Consider the following 21,132-nt stretch of genomic DNA (forward strand, 5'->3'; position numbering starts at 1 on the left):
CATATCACCTCCACCCTACCTGACTCCCTAGACCCACTCCAATTTGCTTACCGCTCAAATAGGTCCACAGACGATGCAATCTCAACCACACTGCACACTGCCCTAACCCATCTGGACAAGAGGAATACCTATGTGAGAATGCTGTTCATCGACTACAGCTCGGCATTCAACACCATAGTACCCTCCAAGCTCGTCATCAAGCTCGAGACCCTGGGTCTCGACCCCGCCCTGTGCAACTGGGTACTGGACTTCCTGACTGGGCCGCCCCCAGGTGGTGAGGGTAGGTAACAACATCTCCTCCCCGCTGATCCTCAACACTGGGGCCCCACAAGGGTGCGTTCTGAGCCCTCTCCTGTACTCCCTGTTCACCCACGACTGCGTGGCCACGCACGCCTCCAACTCAATCATCAAGTTTGCGGACAACACAACAGTGGTAGGCTTGATTACCAACAACGACGAGACGGCCTACAGGGAGGAGGTGAGGGCCCTCGGAGTGTGGTGTCAGGAAAATAACCTCACACTCAACGTCAACAAAACTAAGGAGATGATTGTGGACTTCAGGAAACAGCAGAGGGAACACCCCCCTATCCACATCGATGGAACAGTAGTGAAGAGAGTAGCAAGTTTTAAGTTCCTCGGCATACACATCACAGACAAACTGAATTGGTCCACTCACACAGACAGCATTGTGAAGAAGGCGCAGCAGCGCCTCTTCAACCTCAGGAGGCTGAAGAAATTCGGCTTGTCACCAAAAGCACTCACAAACTTCTACAGAGGCACAATCGAGAGCATCCTGGCGGGCTGTATCACCGCCTGGTACGGCAACTGCTCCGCCCTCAACCGTAAGGCTCTCCAGAGGGTAGTGAGGTCTGCACAACGCATCATCGGGGGCAAACTACCTGCCCTCCAGGACACCTACACCACCCGATGTTACAGGAAGGCCATAAAGATCATCAAGGACATCTACCACCCGAGCCACTGCCTGTTCACCCCGCTATCATCCAGAAGGCGAGGTCAGTACAGGTGCATCAAAGCTGGGAACGAGAGACTGAAAAACAGCTTCTATCTCAAGGCCATCAGACTGTTAAACAGCCACCACTAACAATGAGTGGCTGCTGCCTACACACTGACACTGACTCAACTCCAGCCACTTTAATAATGGGAATTGATGGGAAATGTTGGAAATATATCACTAGCCACTTTAAACAATGCTACCTTATATAATGTTACTTACCCTACATTATTCATCTCATATGCATACCTATATACTGTACTCTATATCATCGACTGCATCCTTATGTAATACATGTATCACTAGCCACTTTAACTATGCCACTTTGTTTACATACTCATCTCACATGTATATACTGTACTCGATACCATCTACTGTATCTTGCCTATGCTGCTCTGTACCATCACTCACTCATATATCCTTATGTACATATTCTTTATCCCCTTACACTGTGTATAAGACAGTAGATTAGGAATTGTTAGTTAGATTACTTGTTGGTTATTACTGCATTGTCGGAACTAGAAGCACAAGCATTTCGCTACACTCGCATTAACATCTGCTAACCATGTGTATGTGACAAATAAAATTTGATTTGATTTGTGCCCAGTGGGCAGATTGTGCTGCTTTCCCCTCTTCTGTAATAACTGCTCAACGGGTTTGTGACCACGGTTGCTGGAATTATTTGAGCACATGCCCCCCAAAAGGTATGTGCATGGCCCTGTACTGTGGTGAACAGTAGTAATCTGTAAATCTGGTAACCATGTTTGATTGAATGTGGCCATCAGATTATTTTGTTGCAAATTCAACTGACACAAATATCTCTGGCGGTAGCTCTTGTGGTATGTTCAGGGGAAGTAGCATAGGAGCTCTAACCCTACAGATGCGGTCAAATATATTGGCACTCAGGCACAATTCACTATTTCTTCTCAAATAAATTGAAATTGAAAAAATTGATGAGGTTCACACGTGTATTTGTTTGATTTACAACTGCACCCCCAAAAGAAAAGAAAAGAAAAGAAAGAAAATTAGATTTTTCAGTTCAAAGTGAAAAAATGGCCTCGATGAATCTCAGCAGTGATCCTACTTGTGGTAAATTGCAGGTGACTACAGGGTAAAAATAGCCATTCAACCAGTTTTGAAAAGAGAAAACAGAACATTCTGCTCCATTGCAAAGTGCAAGGGAGCCAATATATTGAACTTCATCTGAAGATCAGGGTTCCTAATAGGGTAACTGTAGTGAGGATGAGGGTGGGAACTCACTTTGCCCTTGTCCAGGTAACAGATTATCTCCTGGAAAAGCCTCTCTTTGAGCTCCTGCTGGGTCCAGACATGTTGGCCGTCACCGGGGATCAGATGAGGTGCACAGGGCTTGTCAGACCACTGAGGTGGACACAATACACAAATTGCATTTAGTTTTCTAGTAATGTATGTTATAGTATGTTAACTGTAACTTTGGGGAAATATTCAAAAGACTGATGTTTTTATTGAAAGTTGAATTGAATGTTGAGTGAGACCTCAAGGAGTTCGGCATGAAGTAACAGGGTATAGGCTGCCTCTGTGTAATTCTCACAGACAAGGTGTAAATCCCTCAGCTTGTACAGATACCTGAGGAAGAATTCAGTATTTTAGAGTGATATCGAACAAAATGGGATGCAAAGAAGACTATTCATTTATCCAACTGTCTCACCGTATGTAAATGTCTTCCCGTTTCTTCTCTTTATAGAAATTCTGTCACAACCAAAATAAAAACAGTGGAAAAACTCAGGTTTGGTTCAAATGTTTGATGATAACATTTCGTAAAAAATGAATTTGTTCAATGTAGAAACATAACATCTTCATATACTACTCCTCTGAGTTGGTGAATGTGGCTCAATCGTTCAGACTATATTGTGAGTTCCACATAAACCAGTCCAATGGATTAGATAGTGCCTGGTGAGCTCCCCGCTGCATCTTCGTTGGGTACTGTAAGGGCGTACCAGGACGTTGACGGTGCAGCTCATGCGGAGCTCAGGGCTCTCGTCATGTGTGATGGTGCGGTATGCCAGTAGCTTCTCCAGCAGACTGCTGAGCAGCAGAGCCAGTTCCTCCCCTGACTGAGACAGGTATCTGTGCCTCCGGCAGTGCTCCAGTAGCCTACACAATACCAACAATGCAATATAGATAAATAGCCCTTATTTAGGTCTTGAATATGAAACCATGAGGTAATAAGAATAAGAAAAAGGAATCAGCCTCTGATTGGCAGGGTGCTTACGTTTTCTCCAGCAGGATTTTGTACTGTTCATCCCCACTGCCTCCCTCTACTTCCTGATCCAACTTGGTGATCAGTTCATTCTCAAACTGCATTTACAGGCATACATATTAAAAACACATCACACATGCCAATGCAAGGATCAGTTCAGCCAAATAAAGCTGGGAAACTCTATTTGTACAGTTATACTGTAAAGACAGACAGGCAACACTACTGTGGGCAGCTATCTCACCATGTCAAAGGTACGGCTGGGAGTGTAGTTGTGCTCACACTGCATCATGTCAAAGAAGATGGGGATGGTGGCTTTCCTAAGCTCTGGCTCAGGCACCAGGGTAGCCTCCAGGATGGGCCCCACCATGGCAGGGATGAATTTCATCTTGTGGGGGCCTGATAGATACACACAGGATGCAGTTAGAAGCAAATGTTACACATGGTTCATTTGAAAGGGCAATAAGCCACACTGCTTTTTCATGCAAACAAAAAGACAGTAAACTCATAAAGCTGTAAACAAAAAGAGGCCACCATGAAACCTGGCAATAAAACAACAATGTCTAGCTTCTCTCCTATCAGAGCATGTTTCCACTGAACAGACCATTCTCTAGACACCTCTATTTGAGGCGTTCCTGTCTCACAGAGATAACAACTACCGGACGGTACTTACCAAGATTATACCACATGTCTCTGATCTTAAAGCCAATGCTCTTCCTCATGTCTCCATACCTGTAAGCACATCATAGAATGACACTACATGCAGTAGAGCATGAATACATATTTACTAACAGGAACATTTACAGTGTATTCAGAAAGTATTCATACCCCTTTACTTTTCCCCAAAGGTTTTGTGTTGCACCTTGATCTACACATAATACCCCATAATGTCAAAGTATAATTTTGTTTTTAGAGATTTTTTACAAATTAATTAAAAATTAAAAGCTGAAAATGTCTTCAGTCAAAAGTATTCAACCCCTTTGTTATGGCAAGCACAAATAAGTTCAGGAGAAAAATGTGCTTAACAAATCCCATAATAAGTTGCATGGACTCATTCTGTGTTCAATAATAGCGTTTAACATGATTTGTCTATGACTACCCCATCTCTGTACACCACACATACAATTATCTGTAAGGTCCCTCAATCGAGTAGTGAATTTCAAGCACAGATTCAACCACAAAGACCAGGGAAGTTTTTCAATGTCTCGTAAAGGGCACTGATTGCTAGATGTGTAAAAAAAAAAATACAAATAATAAGCAGACATTGAATATCCATTTGAGCATGGTGAAGTTACTAATTAGGCTTTGGGTGGTGTATAAATACACCCAGTCGCTACAAAGATACAGGCGTCTTTCCTAATTCAGTTGCCGTAGAGGAAGGAAACTGCTCAAGGATTTCACAATGAGGCCGATGGTGACAGAGCTCGCTGATTATTTAAAAGAATATTGGGCAAATATTGTAAAATTCAGACAAAGCTCTAGAGACTTAGACAAAAAATACTCACAGCTTTAATCGCTGCCAAAGGTATTTCTAACATCTATTGACTCAGGGGGGTGCAGACTGATTTATTTGTATTAATTTATAACAAATATGGAATTTTTCAACCACTTTGACATAACAGAGTATTGTGTGTAGATCGTTGAACAACTTAAAAATTAAATCCATTTTAATCCTACTTTCTAACACAACAAAGGCTGGAAAAGGTAAAGGGGTGTGAATACTGTACTGTATACTGTATCAATTAAAATACACTGTGCAATTTGGATTTTTCTTGTGTAATTATTTATTTTGGGGAATTTAAATATTGCACTCATACACAAAATAAAGAAGAAAAGGACATACTTGTTAAGTATTTTGTTCCGTTTCTCTTGAGAGAAGGATTCCAGCTGCAATGACTTGTGGGTAAGGAATGCCACAGTCAGATGGAAGTAGTTGTTCCATAGCTGAAGAGAGGAGAATATGATAAACATTTTGACATGGACATTGAGACAATTATTGAGTTAAGATTATATTAGGAGAGAGACACAGATGTATTTTGTCCACCCCAGGTGAAGACTTGAGACCCACCTGTAGCTCAAAGTGGGTCTGGTCTAGGAAGTACATGTTGAGGACCTCAGAGTACTGGTTGATGGCCCGCAGAAACACCCCAATCTGCAGAAGGTTCATGGTCATCCAGTCAGAGGGGAAAACGTTCCCCATCAGGTCCTTAAACATGATGAATGTCTCCATCAGGAAGTCCTGTAGTGGGCCAGGGAGAACAGTTACCTTACCTGTACTGCAAGTACCTGGATTTATGCATCTTTATGTCTGCACAAACATGGGATTGTGTTTCTAACCAAGTCCATTGATTAGTAACAAGTTAAACTATGCACAGCAGGTACCTAAAGCTTTCCTCATATTAGACCCACACACACCTCAGTAAAGACGCAAGGACAGGGAGATCCTCACATTGTTTCAAGTCAGTACTCATGAAATGTCTATAATCAATAACCACTTCAGGTGCAGTTACAAGCACCAGTGGTTGAATGCCAGCTATAGACTGGATGACTCAGGAAGAGCGATGCCCAGGGCAGGAGGAGCGGACCACTTACAATAATGTCCTGTCTGGTCTTGAAAGTACTTATGTAGTGGGCGTAGTGCATGTCATCCATCTGCTTCAAGATGGCAGTCATGCAGGCTAGGTAATGACCCTGGTATGGAGAAGACAGAGCATCAGTCACCTTAGCTGAAAAACTAGTTTAGGATCCCACATACAGTACCAGTCAAAAGTGCAGACACACCTACTCATTCAATGGATTTTTCTTTATTTTTACTATTTTCTACATTGTGGAATAATACTTAAGACATCAAAACTATGAAATAACACATCATGTAGTAACAAAAAATGTGTATTTTAGATTTTAGATTCTTCAAAGTAGCCAGCCTTTGCCTTGATGACAACTTTGCACACTTTTGGAAAATGTATTTCCTTCTTAATGCGTTTGAGCCAATCAGTTGTGTTGTGACAAGGTAGGGGTGGTATTCATAAGATAGGGCTATTTGGTAAAAGACCAAGTCCATATTATTGCAAGAACAGCTCAAATAAGAAAAGACAATGACAGCCATCATTACTTTAAGACAGGAAGGTCAGTCAATGTGGAAAATGTTGAGAACTTTGAAAGTTTCTTCACGTGCGTCGCAAAAACCATCAAGTGCTATGACGAAACTGGCTCTCGTGAGACCCAGAGTTACCTCTGCTGCAGAGGATAAGTTCATTAGAGTTACCAGCCTCAGAAATTGCAGCCCAAATAAATGCTTTGCAGAGTTCAAGTAACAGACACATCTCAACATCAACTGTTCACAAGAGACTGCGTGAATCAGGCATTCATGGTCAAATTGCTGCAAAGAAACCACTACTAGAGGACACCAATAATAAGAAGAGACTTGCTTGGGCAAAGAAACACGAGCAATGGACATTAGACCAGTGGAAATCTGTCCCTTGGTCTGATGAGCCCAAATTTGAGATTTTTGCTTCCAACTGCCGTGTCTTTGTGAGACGGAGAGTAGGTGAACGGATGATCTCTGCATGTGTGGTTCCCACCTTGAAGCATTGAGTAGGTGTGATGGTGTTGGGGTGATTTGCTGGTGACACTGTCAGTGATTTATTTAGAATTCAAGGCACACTTAACCAGCATGGCTACAACATCATTCTGCAGCGATACGCCATCCCATCTGGTTTGTGCTTAGTGGGATTATCATTTGTTTTTCAACAGGACAATGACCCAACACACCTCCAGGCTGTGTAAGGGCTATTTGAAAAAGAAAGAGTGATGGAGTGCTGTATCAGATGACCTTGCCTCCACAATTACCCAAGCTCAACCCAATTGATATCGTTTGGGATGAGTTGGACCGCAGAGTGAAGGAAAAGCATCCAACAAGTGCTCAGAATATGTGGGAACTCCTTCAAGACAGTTGGAAAAGCATTCCTCATGAGGCTGGTTGAGAGAATGCCAAGAGTGTGCAAAGCTGTCATCAAGGCAAAGGGTGGCTACTTTGAAAAATCTCAAATATAAAATATATTTAGATTTGTTTAACAATTTTTGGGTTACTGTCACGACTTCTGCCGAAGTCGTTGCCTCTCCTTGTTCGGGCGGTGCTCGGCGTTCGACGTCACCGGTCTTCTAGCCATCACTGATCCTTTTTTTCATTTTCCATTGGTTTTGTCTTGTCTTCCCACACACCTGTTTTCAATCCCATTCATTACCTGTTGTGTATATAACCCTCTGTTTCCCCTCATTTCTTTGTCAGAGATTGTTCTATTGTCAGTGTAGTGTGTTTGTTGTATAGGTGCGCGTCGGGTCCTTGTACCCATGTTTGTTTGTTATGTACTTTTAGTGTTATGGAGCATACTCCGTGGACTTTATTAAAAGACTCCATTTTACATTCCATTTGACTCTCCTGCGCCTGACTTCCCTGCCACCTATTACACCTATGCATGACAGTTACTACATGATTCCATATGTGTTGTTTCATAGTTTTGATGTATTCACTATTATTCTACAATGTAGAAACATTGTACAAATAAAGAAACCCCTTGAATGAGTAGGTGTGTCCAAACTTTTGACTGGTACTGTATAACATGTTATATGCTTATAACCTGCTTATATTGTTGAATGCTTATAAGTGCTAACCAAGTTATATACTGTAAAGGATGCATAGAAGCAGATTTTCAGCACTGTGCCTTATACATGGAAACTTAAAATAAAGTAATAGGCTACCAACTGAACAAATTAAAATAACTTTAGAGTTAGATGAAGAAGAAGGGTCTTACAATGAGAGGGGAGGTTCTGCTCATGCTGATGACAGTGCGATTGACCCTGCGAAGCAGCCGCTCCATAATCAGCTGGACATGACCCCGGGTTGAACCCTGAGGACACAGACAAGCAGCTCAGATAAATAATATATGTTTCAAAACCCATCCAGTTAGAGTCAGGGATGTGACTGATTTCAGTGTTTCCAGCAGCAGAGATAGAGATGTGCTGTAGCAATTAGCCACTCACCACATCCTTGCGGTACAGGTTGTCAAGCACAGTGCTGAGCAACTGAACACAGGCCTCGTGGTCAGGCTTATTGGAGTGGTCATCCAGCTGCCCACTCAGCTGGTCAGTCAACAGTGGCAAGAGGACATCTCGACACTCTGTAGGGTCAAAGACAAATAGAGACCATTCAAATGTGTCATCATGTGGTTCTGTTTTTAAATAGAGATGATTATAAAGTTGTGTTTTAACCAGAGAGGCGCCACAGTACCTGGCTTTTTGAAAAGGCCACTCTCCACCATCTTACACATGCAACCAAGCTTCTGGCGCACCAGCTGAGAGTCAGGGATGCTCTCGATGAACTTGGTCAGAAGAACACTAGTGAGGGAGAGACAGGAAGACATACAGAAAAAGGCAAGGACATGTGACAAAGTCACTATATTTTCTATACAGGAAACAGTATAATTTCTGCAGAGATTTTACTGTTAAAATGTCATTACAAGTAGTTACCTGAGCTCCACAGGGTCAAAGACATTTTTTATGTCATTAATGATGGTGGGGAGGTATTTCAGTATCGCCCCCTGAAAAAGACAAGGTCTCAAAAGTGTTTTTAAAAGAACATGTGAAGGAAATATCACTGGATAATGCTTTACAGAGCGAGTCAACTATAAAGTGTTTATTAAGTAAAACTTGAACTTTCATGAGCCAGCATAAAAGTCAATAACTATAGGACCAAGGACGATAACTATAACAAAAACGATAAAAACTATACAAATAAATATAATCATTCTAATTCAAGTGAACAGGAACGTCAGACTACAACGATAACTACAAAAATAGTGGAGAACGACAACGAGAGCGATCACTTCCAGAGAGACTTTTTTCCCTGTCCCTCCAATGATTAAACATTGACAACCAATCAAAAACGCGTTCCATTGAAGCGTTGTTGGCTCTCGGTACGCGAGGCTGCTCAGAGAGGAGAGAAGGCAGAGCGCAAGATAAACATGCCTGAATAAATGGCCATGTGTGAGCATATTGGTGTCCACGTTACTTATAAGACGACTTGGGAGAATGATGATCCACGACAAACAGCGCATGAGAAGGCCATATTTTCAATAGTAGGCCTATCTGTTAACGCCAATACATCCTGGCAAAATACACACTATGACTTGCCTACTATTGTGCCTTTCTGGACCTTGTCAAGACAATACCCATTACTGATCAATATGGTTGCCTAATCAGGCCTAGGCTAGATTATAATTATTTCGGAATGAAACATGCATTCAAAACGCTTTTTTTGTTGCGGTTATTGAAATGACATATCCACTGCAGTTTACAGCCTAGACTATAATGATTTACTCGCTAGAAAAATACATTCAAAAAGCATTATTGCATTTTGCTGTTATAGCCTAGGTATGATTGTTTTTCTTGTCCCCAAAAAGCTTAATCAATTAGGGAGAATGTCGACCTGGACCGCAGACTGGGGCGCACACTATCCTAGGCTACCTGCCATTTTATTATCAGATTAAACAATATATTTCAACTGTGTAAATTCATTGCATATAGGCTATTCACGGAACTATTAGGGTCTAACATGTAGTTAATAAATGGGCCGCATACGCTTCTAAGGCTGCAAATCTTTATTCTGTCTTCTTTTTGCACAATTGCGCACCTGGCCTCTGCTGCCTCGCAGCTACAGCTATTCCTTTCTACAGCTATTCCTTTCCCTTCGAATCCCAATATCTTGTTGTACACCTAATTCGAGCATTTTATTTTCTACTACTAGCCTATTTAGGAGATATTGCCATTTGCTCTTACTTGCTGAATGTAAAATAGGGGAGTTTGAAAGAAGAGGGAGCGCGATGGTGTGATCAAAATAAACCACATGATTAGCCTGCTAATGTATCTTTCTGGACATAGGTTGTATGCAGTTATTTCGGCATGAAGCATTCAAAACAGGGCATTTAAGCGGTTATTCAAATTTGCCCACATCACTTCAGTTTACAGCCAAAGACAATAATTGTGTACTCACTTGATAACAATAATACATTCACCATTGCACTGTATTGTTGTAGCTTAGGTAGAATACTTTTCTTGTCTAAAAATGTAAGGCTAATCAATAGTGAAGCTTTGCGTGTCTGAGACTGCAGCGCAGCCTGGAGGAACGCACAGGTCTGCCATATAATAATCTGTAAAAAAATCAATATTGATAGCTCTACTTTTTAACTATTGAAGGACGTAATATCTAGCTTCTTACTTCGGCTACACATCTCTACCCTCTCTCTTCCATCTGTTCCGGTGTGCAATATACTGTAGTGGAGGCCATAGGCCACTTTAATAAATGGATTACTAGTCACTTTAAACAATGCCACTTTATTAAATAATGCCACTTTAATAATGTTTACATATCTTACATTACTCATATCATATGTATATACTGTATTTTATACCATCTATTGCACCTTTCCTATGCTGCTCGGCCATCGCTCATCCATATATTTATATGTACATATTCTCATTCACCCCTTTATATTTGTGTGTATTAGCTAGTTGTTGGGAAATTGTTAGATATTACTGCACTGTCTGAACTAGAAGCACAAGCATTTCGCTACAGTCGCATTAACATCTGCTAACCATGTGTATGTGACATATAACATTTGATTTCATTTCATTTAGGCTACGCGAGCCGCTCCGCTATTCCTCTTCACTTGTAATCCAAGGAAAAGCTATAGACTACTAAAGCTATAGACCATTTATTTTTAGCCTTTTTAAAAACCATGCCTAATAGCCTTTTCGCGGAGAGAAGCATGATTGCTCTAGCTAATTGTTGAATGTAAAATAAGCCTAGGCCAAATGAACTGTTGTGGGAAAGTTAAGGAGATAGAGTGTGTTGGTGTCAACACTGGCCAGTTATGATAACATTGTTGCACTGATGCATTGCAAATGGTTGCACAGGACAGACAGAGAGATGAGCACAGCAAAAAATAAGATCTAGAGACAAATTGACATCCATTAGAAACATGGAAATCACTTCCAAACCACTTGAGCAACAATGCAAGCAATGACATGATATAAAAGGTATGCAGCCTAAACAGTATTTGTTGTTGAATGACTACATTTGAATATGAGTTCCTATATGTACATTTAAGTATTATTTGCAGTTGTCACAATAACAGTGAACACACCCTGAAGCACTGAATGTTCTGTGCTACCACCTTATTAACAGGCCTACAGTATGCATTGATAAGTTGATTGACAGGTGTACTGCAGAACACTGGTTATAGTTTTGTATAATGTATCTTTATGGTTATCATCCTTGGTGTGGATGGCCCTTATGGCTTCAATTAACATAGAAAGGGTAAGCTAGTTTTTAAATCTGACAATTTCATTAGAATAATACAGTGAGTGCTGCCCTACCAGGCTATTCAATGTTAACTGAGAGTGCATTAAATAAGATGAAGTACCATGCAAGTGTCCATACCAGTGTCTCTCCCCTACACCAACTCACCTTTATCTTCACTCCCTCGTCTAGCGGTCTGTCCATGAGTGTGTTGAAGGAGAGGAAGAGTGTCCGGATGGAGTTAAAGAAAGCATCCCCATCCTCACTGGTCCCATAGAATCTGAATAAACAGAAAGAAGGACATTGCTCATTTCAAAACAAACTAATATTGTTTACCAAATGTATGAGTATGTATGAGGAAGGAAGGCCACAGCTATGATACCTGAGGTAGAGGACCCGGGACTGCACAATGAACCTGAACAGGTACTTGAGGGCTTTGAGGGCTGAGTACAGCCCCTCTGTTAGGACAGGCTTATCTGCATGGCCCACATAGTAATTCAGAACCTTGGTCAGCTTCCTGAAAAATTAATGGAATGGGGCACTCAGGCATACCAGTAACTGCATATAAATGACTGCATTCTGAATTGGTGGAAAGGTGTCAAAACAGGAGGAAAGAAAAATGAACTGAGGAGAGAGGGAAATGTGAAAAAGGAGAGGGCTATACTCACATATAAGCCAAAGTGGCACTGAAGTGTTTGTTGATGTATGTCTCCAGTACTGGGTTAAAGTGCTGGAACTTGATGTCTCCAATCAGTGTGATTATGAACACCTTGAAGAAAAGCAAAGCACAGTCAGGAACCAGTGTAATATAGAAACCTGCTGGAAAATGTTGTTGCATGAATAGTTTCTGCTATACAACTGTCTTTTGGTATATTAAAGACAGATGCCATTAACCCTGATCGCTTAACGTGGGTAATTCACCCACCACTCCAGAACTCACCAGAGCATTAAAGACCAGATTGTCATAGGTGTCCTTCTCTGAAGTCTCCATCATGATGTTGAACAGGGCATCAAGTGTGTCCTGTAGAAACTAAGACCACAAAAGACAAATGCATTAGTATAGGGTGTCCTTGTATGTTAAACTAGTTAAGAACACTGGAGCAGTCAGACTCACTTTGACAATCTCTCCTCCCTCTACCTCCATCAGGCGCTGCAGGTTCTGGTCCAGCTGTTCAGGGTTGGACCTCCAGTTCAACAGGCCCAGGAGATCCACTGGATGAGGAACAGGAGAATATTACTTTTATGTCAACATCATTCTACTCTGTATTATGAGCCTAAGTGCGGAAAGAGTTGTATTTGATTTGATTATTTGTTAAGGTCTGTTTGATTCTAAATACATTGATTCCCAGATAATCATGTCTTACTACAGTACCATTCTGGGTGAGTTTAGTGGAGCAGGTGAGAGTGCCAATCTGGAAGCTGTCCTTTGTGACTGGGATGACTCCTGAATGCTGAAAGGTTTTCCCTGTCTGCCTCTCCTTCTCCTCCACCTCAGCCCAGGAGCCTGGCAGAGTCAGGTATGTCTTTGCATCCTCAGTCTTCTTTACGTCAACCTTAGCCAAATGAACAAAAGGAATTAAATACTAAAACATATTCATCTGTATGTCATTTGCTATTCATTGACCAGGGAGGGGCCATGAATGATCTACTTACTTTCAGCTTTTTATTTTATATGAAATATCTAAATAATTACTACTTCACTACTTGACAGATAATGAAATAGAATCCCTATGGGGAGATAATTATTTCAAATGAATCAAATGTATCTGAACCCTCTGGTTCCACCAAGCTGTGGGCATCATATAGGGTCTGCGTCAGTAGCATAGTGCTGTGTTGGTCCAACCTTGTAGACAATGAGGTCATGTCTGCCGTCTCTCAGTGTGGTTCCGTCTCCTTTCATCAGGCGGACGAACGCCATGCCAAATGGCTTTTCTGATTTGTCTCTAGCTAAAGGAAACACAGCAGTGTCAGTGAGAACCCAATCAACCAACTCTGAAGGACACATTCATATTCATTCTGACCAGATCCCAGAGGGTTAGGGCAGGCTGCCCGGGTGTCGAGTGTTTTAGAAACGTGAGGCACTCACAGTCCTGAGATGATCTGTGTCGAAACATCACCCTGAGATGACAGTGGCCCACATCTTCAATCGGAATAGTCACCTTGCAAGGGGAGAAGAAAGGAATGAGGAGAGGAGTGAGGAGAGTATCATAACAAGAGACAGATAAAGGAATGTCTAGTGTCTGTCTAGCATTTTGTATGAGTGCCAATATCTCCTCTAAAGGATTATTTAATTGTATAGAGCCAAATCTTTTTGGGAAATTAATTGCAGAACTTGAGCCACCATGGGGAGAGTACAGAGCTCTCTTGTCCTGACAGAAACACCTGGGATGCAGGTAAGTGAGCTGTACCTTGACTGTTTCATTCCAGCTTGGCTGCTTGACCTGGTAGTAAATTACAGACTTGTACTCTGTGATCCCATCATATCCAGCTCCAGGAAATATTGCTTTCTATTCAAGTAGAAGGAATGAGCTTCAGTCAAACATATTTTTTGCAGACAAGAAACCCCATGTATATGTATAAACATGAATTTGGGTCATTTTGTAATAACCTAAGTTTTCGTACAGTAAACCAACAAACATGAGTAGACCAACATGTAATACTTGAGGTAACAATGGTTAAAGAAAGAAATGTGGAGGCACACATAATGTTAAGACAGCACCCTTACCTCCATGAGATTGCCATCGTCATCTAGTACACTCAACATCACCTCAACATTTTTGGGTGACGTTTTTTTACCGCGGTCAAACTCCCCCTGCAGCAAGGTCACATATATGTCGTTCCTCACATATCCTAGAGGAGGAGAATTAGTTGGTTAATATTGAAAAGCAATCTATTAACTGTCACTGCTGTAAAGGCAGCTACAAAGTATGCAACCCCTTGTTTCAGATGCAATTCAGCTACAAAGTATGCAACCCCTTGGTTCAGATGCAATTCAGTTACAAAGAAGAACATATAAATGTATGGCACCTGGGAGGATGATCTCAGGGAAGCCCATCTTTCTAACAATGGCGGTGGTGCGATCCACAAAGTGGGAGTAGTCCTTCCTGACCTGGGACAGGTCACCAGGAAGTAGCTTTAAGGTCACAAACAGTCCTGAGAACCCAGCAGGGCCAATCAATGAAGAGATAGTTAACAAGAAAGAGAAACTAACAGAATGTTCAGAATGGATACACACAACCTGTTACGTTTCTATTTTAAACCCAGACCAACATTTTAAAAGCCACTTCTGAGTTACATCCCTTTGTATTTTATATTCTGTTCTACTCTGCTATATCCTAGGCAAACTGGTGAGTTGTTGCCACAGAGTGTCAGTGAGTGTGTCTCTTTACCCTGGCCCTTGTGGTTAACCTCCCGGGTGTTAATGACTTTGTTGAAGACGGCAGTGAGAGGCTCATTCTCTCCAATGACCCGGGATGGGAGGAGAGGTGACATGATGAGTTGCCTCTGACGGATGTAGGTCTCCATTGCTATCCTGGGAGTGAGAAGAAGGGAAAGAGGGGGATAAATATATTTTTTAAGTGGGACTGACAAGTGGATGGAACCATTGATCACAAAACATAGAGCTACGAAAGACATATTGAGATATTGGAAAAGGAAATCCACAAAATATAACAGTGCATGTGACCAAGCAAGAATAAGAACAGTCTCCAGTTGCATTTTTGTTACACTGCACTACAAGCCTAGACCTGTCCTTGATCTACAGTATTGTATAGCAATAGAGGAAGCAGTTGCATAATGCATTCCTTTAAGTGCTGTATCCTAAAACAGTTCAAGCCATTTGTCATTTCTGACTCTATGATGGTGTAAGAGAAGATTGAGTTAAAATGGACTGGGGAGTGAGGACTATTATCACTGTGAAAATGAACAGAGCCTGTGAGAGATTTTAAAACACTCACTGCTGAAAGGGGATGAAATGCTGCTTCTCCTCATCATCTGCTTTCCCATGGGCGATATCTGTGATGTCCATCACTGTGAACAGAGGCAACTGTGAATGTGTGGTGATATGTGGCAAAGGCTAAGCTAATAAGCTGCTTTCAATTAAATGATCCTGTTATTGCCACTGCTGCTGCTAGCATGACATCACTTTAATATCTTTGGTATTTGATTTCTCAGCTTGAGCCATTTCACAGTGGTCTTCACTCTGATTAAATAAACTACAGAGCAGAACAACAATGTAATTTGTGTTTAAAAACTAGTTATTGGGCCCTCAGACACCTGTTCCAATGCACCAGAGACAATGATAAAAAGATACATCCACAACAGCATAGGTAGGATTCCAGCAGGCCTGTCTGTGTGATCTTGAGCTTTGTCTTGCAATATATGATGGTTCAGTAGGCATTCCTCTTTCTCTCTCAATTAGTAATTTCTTAGGAAATAGCTGACGGAAATAAGAGCTCTTTATTGCTTCCAATGATTCTGGGTTCAGTCCATTTGCTGTGACACCAGAGGAGACAATTTCTCATCCAACCCAGAAATGTAATCCTCCACTCAAAAAAAGAGGGATATTTAAATCCTTTCCCCTGACTCCTTTGGCAAGGCAGACAACGTAGAGGTAGTTTATGGGTAAGGAGGGTAAGCAGGTTCAGGTGGGCTCAGGGTGTGTCTGGCTTTTATCCAGGACAGGGATCCTACTGTAAATGTTTGTTTAGGCCCTCAATTACCCATTCACTCAAACTCTGAGTAAATGGGGTAGTGTTCTGATTCCAGATTTAATAGAATGTGTAAATTTGCGCAAACAAATATAGGGAAGACATCTCAATTAAAAGACATCTCACCAGCTACACCAAACGGTCTCCTTAACCCTCCTGTGTGTTTCTTGCCCTCTTTGAGTTCCATGCTGCCCACCCTGATAATCTGACAGACGAGGAAGAGACGTGGCCTAATCAGGTCACTGCTGCTCAGATCCTGGCCAGAGAGGGCAGAGTGGAGAAGATAATTTCAATGCAAAGATAAGGACAACATAATAAAAGTAAAGTAAAAGTTGCAAGGCAGAACATATTCAATATCTTATGCAATGTTGCTTATATGAATTTTAATGTGAGCAGTTCAGATGAAGAGCCTGTCTGAGGATATAAATGGCATGGCATTGCATAGCATGCCCCAACCAAGGACTGTCACTGCCCGCTTCCGGTCCATCTATTAGGCTAGACTATTACATTTACAACAACAGGGAATAAGAAAGTGGAAGGGAGGGTTTCATCTCTGTTACCGTGAAGAGGGCAGGCAGATTGTTGAGTTTCTCAATCTCTTTGGGCATGCCCATGCTGTCCCAGCGCACCAGGAAGTTCTCACTGCAAACATACATGGCATTCACAATCAAGAATCACAACTCCCATACCTCACTGTAACAAACCTCTGTGTGTTTTTGACAAGATAACACAAATATATCAAAATGCCTACATACAGTCACGTTATTAAATATACATGCAATGTGGAACACATGAGTACTGGACAAATTGTTCTGTCAAGCGTCAGAATGGTAATGGTGGTTTAGTATAATGCAATGAATTTAAATTAGTTGGTATCTGACCTGATGAACTCTGACTGGTCAGGGTCATAGAGCGACATAAGCAGCTCTGCATCCTCCCCGATGTTACAAACAAAGTTCTTGAGGTTCATGAGGAGACTGTATGTGTGCACTGTGCTAAACAGGGACTGGCGCCGCATCTCCAGATTTTGCTTCCGGGTCTACAGAGGGGCACAAAGACACTGTATGAGCAAACACGATGCACTGGCAGGGCTAACTCTGTAGTATTTTATCTATCAGAGAGGCGCAAACAACAGCTGGTCCATGCCTTCTCCTCTTGTATTCTGTCATCTATACTGCGGGATGCAGTCTCAAAGGCTCGGAATAGATTGACTGTGCTTGTGCAGTCCGGGTCCAGAGTGTTCCCTGCGTCATCTCGCACCACCAGGTCCAACCCTAGAATCCTGTACAACAGAAAGCATCAAATACAGCTTAGGACAGATTTACAAGGGCATATTCTTAGCACCATGACTCAGTCACATAAAACGTTACAAGCATGTTTATGTCACAATGCAATTCAAGTAGAGTGCAATTTATACCGGTTTCCATAATCAATCTTAGCTGTGACTTTCTTCCTGAGCTCCACAAGGTCATCCTTGGGCAATGTTCCAGACACTATCTGAGATCGATACTCGATGAGGCTGTAGGCCATCTGTTGTACGGCCCTGAACAGAGTGGTCTTGTTGTTCTGTCAAACAAACAGTCATATTCATCATCACAGTCACCCAGGCTCTAACATAATTACCCTTTTCCAAACAGACTAAGTGTCAGAGTTGAATCACAGCATAAGGGTAAAGTGAATTCTTTAATGTAAAGATTATGTAAGTAGGCTGATGGATAAGAAACTAGTTTTCTCAACGTACCACATATAGCTTGTGCCATATTTGTGCCCATTCCCTCAGAGTGGCACCTAACTCCAGTACCAGTGGTAGGTCTCCTGGGATAACTATTTCCTGCTGGCTGTAAGATGGGTGGAAGGAAGGAACGTACCAGATATTGGGTCCCATAGGTGCATCACATGCATCAAATTGTGCAAATAGTTCAAGTCACACATCCCATCAAATACAATCAATTTCTAATGACATGACGAGTGACACCTTACCCTGTCCCTTCAACTTTAGCCTCCTTTAGATGGATGTACGAGGCTGGGAAAATGCCCTATGAGATGAAACAGAAACGTAAACCTCTTCCTCAAATTATTTTCTAATTTTAAAGAAAAACCATGAATGGATATACAGTTGTTGCCATACCTTCTGTGCTTTGTTCCGTATTGTGTACCCTCTATACCAGTCTGGGGAGATTAAAGATTGATATAGAGATATGAGAGAGATATAGGGATAAATATCATAGACATAAGACCGATGAGAAGAGGACAAACTAGATACAGATGGTGACATTGACTGTTATATCTTTCAAAGTAATTTCATTAAACATTGCTGATTATTTTCAATCCAAGTCTGGTATTGATAACAGCTTTAGTTCAATGTTTTACAAAGTTTCAGTGTTGAAAACTGTTACTTAGCGCGTGACAGCTTGTTGTACGTAAGAACGTGAAGCTAGAGTGATATGTTAGGGCATGTTGGCTGTTCATGCTCACCTTCAAATGTCTCAAGTATGTGTACAGTGTCTCCCACCTGGAGACACAGCTCCTGCTCTCTTCTGGAGTCATAATTATAGATTGCTGAGAGAGAATTAATAGGAGGGGGAGAGAAAATAGAGTCTTATTATGGCAGTTTTACTATGTGAAACAACAAACAAACACAAAACAACAACCCCCAGCAAGCTCACCATACAGAAAGTGAAAACAGAAAAAGATAAGAAAAGCCCAGCAAATCCTATAGACTTTGGCCTTTTCACAGGTCATATCTGATAAAGGTACAGTATATTGTAGTCAGGTATTTCTTGCGCTGTGAAAAAGCATGTTTGAGCTCGAGTAAGAGTAAACATTGTTTTATGAAATTACAGGTACATTCTCGTGTGGTGCAAGTGGAATTCAAGGGCTGGCCTTATACTGGAAACCCACTCTTAATTATAGCCTGTATTCATGATTATTATTTTAGGACAGCCTGACCTCACATTTTAAATAAAGAGATGACTGACATTATTCCTGTTATTTTTCATTCCCTGTGTTGGATGGAGTAAATGGAAAATGTTTTTCCAAGTCTATTACAACATCCACACAGAGGAAAGCAGAGTGATGAGGGGATTGACATCATGTATCATTTATTCCTAAATCACCATGCCATGGAGCCTATCGGTTAAAGGTCACATTGTAAAGGGTATATGGCAGCCAACTGGGTCAGCAGAGTGCTCAGCCCTCCTCTGCTCTTCAGCTGCAACCCTGTGCTCCTCAGTTTGTTCACTTAATTTCCTTCCTAGAGGCGTTTGCTGCATCACTCTCCCTCCTTTTCACTGAAGGACACAAGTGAGAGACAGATCACACAGCACAGCATGCTCTCTCTCTCTCACACACACACACACACACACACACACACACACACACACACACACACACACACACACACACGTCATGACTTGAGTGAGCTGCAGTGCACATAAGACTTTCATAGCCTAGTACTCAGCATCCACCCTCTATCACAGAAACAAGGCAAGGAGCTCTGTCCTGACTTGCACAGTGATAATCCTTGTTGCCGGAGGCTAGGTCTCACTGCACGCTTCAACTGGCTAAGCTCATCACATCTCTGAATACCTCAAAACTAAACATGAATATTATTTGAGTAAGTATCCTTCCCATTTAATTGTATGCAGTTCCCCTCAAATGCAAATTAGTATGCGACTGTTCAACACTTCTTCTGTGAGAACAAATAGTACTAATTTAATATGTAGACCTGTGGGGAAAAGGTATATACAGTGCCTTCAGAAAGTATTCATACCCCTAGAATAATTCTACATTTTGTAGTGTTACAGCCAAAATTCAAAATGGATTTTTCTCACCCATTAACACACAATGTCCCATAATGACAAAGTGAAAACATGTTTTCAGAAATGTTTACAAATCTATTGAAAATGAAATACAGAAATGACTCCACCAGAGAGTGGTGGTCATTTCCATGTTAAAGGACACATATGTTGAATTGGGTGTCAAATGAAAGCGGAGTCTACAGTTTTTCACAATTTCAGACATTTAATCCTAGTAAAAATTCCACGTCTTAGGTCAGTTAGGATCACCACTTTATTTTAAGAATGTGAAATTCCAGAAAAATATTAGAGAGAATGATTTATTTCAGCTTTTAATTCTTTCATCACATTCCCAGTGGGTCAGAAGTTTACATTCACTCAATTAGTATTTGGTAGCATTGCCTTTAAATTGTTGAACTTGGGTCAAATGTTTCGGGTAGCCTTCCACAAGCTTCCCACAATAAGTTAGGTGAATTTTGGCACATTCCTCCTGACAGAGCTGGTGTAACTGAGTAAGGTTTGTAGGGCTCCTTGCTCGCACACGCTTTTTCAGTTCTGCCCACAAATGTTCTATAGGATTGAGGTCATGGCTTTGTGACGGCCACTCCAATACCTTGATTTTGTTATCCTTAAGCCATTTTGCCACAACTTTGGAAGTATGCTTGGTGCCATTGTCCATTTGGAAGAACAATTTGCTACCAAGCTTTAACTTCCTGACTGATGTCTTGAGATGTTGCTTCAATATATCCACATATTTTCCCTTCCTCATGATGCCATCTATTTTGTGAAGTGCACCAGACCCTCCGGTAGCAAAGCACCCCAAAACATGATGCTGCCACATGATGCTGCTTCACAGTTGGGATGGTGTTCTTCGGCTTGCAAGCGTCCCCCTTTTTCCTCCAAATGGTCGATATGGCTAAACAGTTCTATTTTTGGTTCATCAGACCAGAGGACATTTCTCCAAAAAATAAGATATTTGTCCCCATGTGCAGTTGCAAACAGTAGTCTGGCTTTTTTATGGT

The 21,132-nt window shown here is 41.5% G+C and overlaps 1 protein-coding gene across 2 annotated transcripts in view; it reads right to left on the reverse strand.

Moving 5' to 3' along the window:
- The window catches only part of LOC135541158 (dedicator of cytokinesis protein 5-like), a 55,483-nt gene that overhangs the window by 24,322 nt on the left and 10,029 nt on the right, over nucleotides 1–21,132 (reverse strand). For both annotated transcript variants that reach the window (XM_064967280.1, XM_064967275.1), the window contains exons 2-37: nucleotides 18,789–18,872; nucleotides 18,442–18,482; nucleotides 18,294–18,349; nucleotides 18,055–18,151; nucleotides 17,731–17,879; nucleotides 17,460–17,595; nucleotides 17,195–17,352; nucleotides 16,874–16,955; nucleotides 16,440–16,569; nucleotides 15,561–15,633; nucleotides 14,994–15,136; nucleotides 14,632–14,757; nucleotides 14,330–14,454; nucleotides 14,013–14,111; nucleotides 13,691–13,763; nucleotides 13,448–13,551; nucleotides 12,977–13,157; nucleotides 12,719–12,816; nucleotides 12,545–12,634; nucleotides 12,273–12,373; nucleotides 11,987–12,121; nucleotides 11,773–11,884; nucleotides 8,775–8,845; nucleotides 8,536–8,642; nucleotides 8,289–8,425; nucleotides 8,060–8,155; nucleotides 5,841–5,939; nucleotides 5,317–5,487; nucleotides 5,092–5,192; nucleotides 3,922–3,980; nucleotides 3,493–3,647; nucleotides 3,264–3,349; nucleotides 2,989–3,145; nucleotides 2,700–2,740; nucleotides 2,527–2,617; nucleotides 2,273–2,392 (exon numbers count right to left, since the gene is read on the reverse strand). In XM_064967280.1, the coding sequence (XP_064823352.1) occupies nucleotides 2,273–2,392; nucleotides 2,527–2,617; nucleotides 2,700–2,740; nucleotides 2,989–3,145; nucleotides 3,264–3,349; nucleotides 3,493–3,647; nucleotides 3,922–3,980; nucleotides 5,092–5,192; nucleotides 5,317–5,487; nucleotides 5,841–5,939; nucleotides 8,060–8,155; nucleotides 8,289–8,425; nucleotides 8,536–8,642; nucleotides 8,775–8,845; nucleotides 11,773–11,884; nucleotides 11,987–12,121; nucleotides 12,273–12,373; nucleotides 12,545–12,634; nucleotides 12,719–12,816; nucleotides 12,977–13,157; nucleotides 13,448–13,551; nucleotides 13,691–13,763; nucleotides 14,013–14,111; nucleotides 14,330–14,454; nucleotides 14,632–14,757; nucleotides 14,994–15,136; nucleotides 15,561–15,633; nucleotides 16,440–16,569; nucleotides 16,874–16,955; nucleotides 17,195–17,352; nucleotides 17,460–17,595; nucleotides 17,731–17,879; nucleotides 18,055–18,151; nucleotides 18,294–18,349; nucleotides 18,442–18,482; nucleotides 18,789–18,872 (3,884 nt within the window). The remainder of the gene's footprint in view (nucleotides 1–2,272; nucleotides 2,393–2,526; nucleotides 2,618–2,699; nucleotides 2,741–2,988; nucleotides 3,146–3,263; nucleotides 3,350–3,492; nucleotides 3,648–3,921; nucleotides 3,981–5,091; nucleotides 5,193–5,316; nucleotides 5,488–5,840; nucleotides 5,940–8,059; nucleotides 8,156–8,288; nucleotides 8,426–8,535; nucleotides 8,643–8,774; nucleotides 8,846–11,772; nucleotides 11,885–11,986; nucleotides 12,122–12,272; nucleotides 12,374–12,544; nucleotides 12,635–12,718; nucleotides 12,817–12,976; nucleotides 13,158–13,447; nucleotides 13,552–13,690; nucleotides 13,764–14,012; nucleotides 14,112–14,329; nucleotides 14,455–14,631; nucleotides 14,758–14,993; nucleotides 15,137–15,560; nucleotides 15,634–16,439; nucleotides 16,570–16,873; nucleotides 16,956–17,194; nucleotides 17,353–17,459; nucleotides 17,596–17,730; nucleotides 17,880–18,054; nucleotides 18,152–18,293; nucleotides 18,350–18,441; nucleotides 18,483–18,788; nucleotides 18,873–21,132) is intronic.

Source organism: Oncorhynchus masou, chromosome 1 (assembly GCF_036934945.1).
Source record: "Oncorhynchus masou masou isolate Uvic2021 chromosome 1, UVic_Omas_1.1, whole genome shotgun sequence".
Taxonomy (NCBI): Eukaryota; Metazoa; Chordata; class Actinopteri; order Salmoniformes; family Salmonidae; genus Oncorhynchus; species Oncorhynchus masou.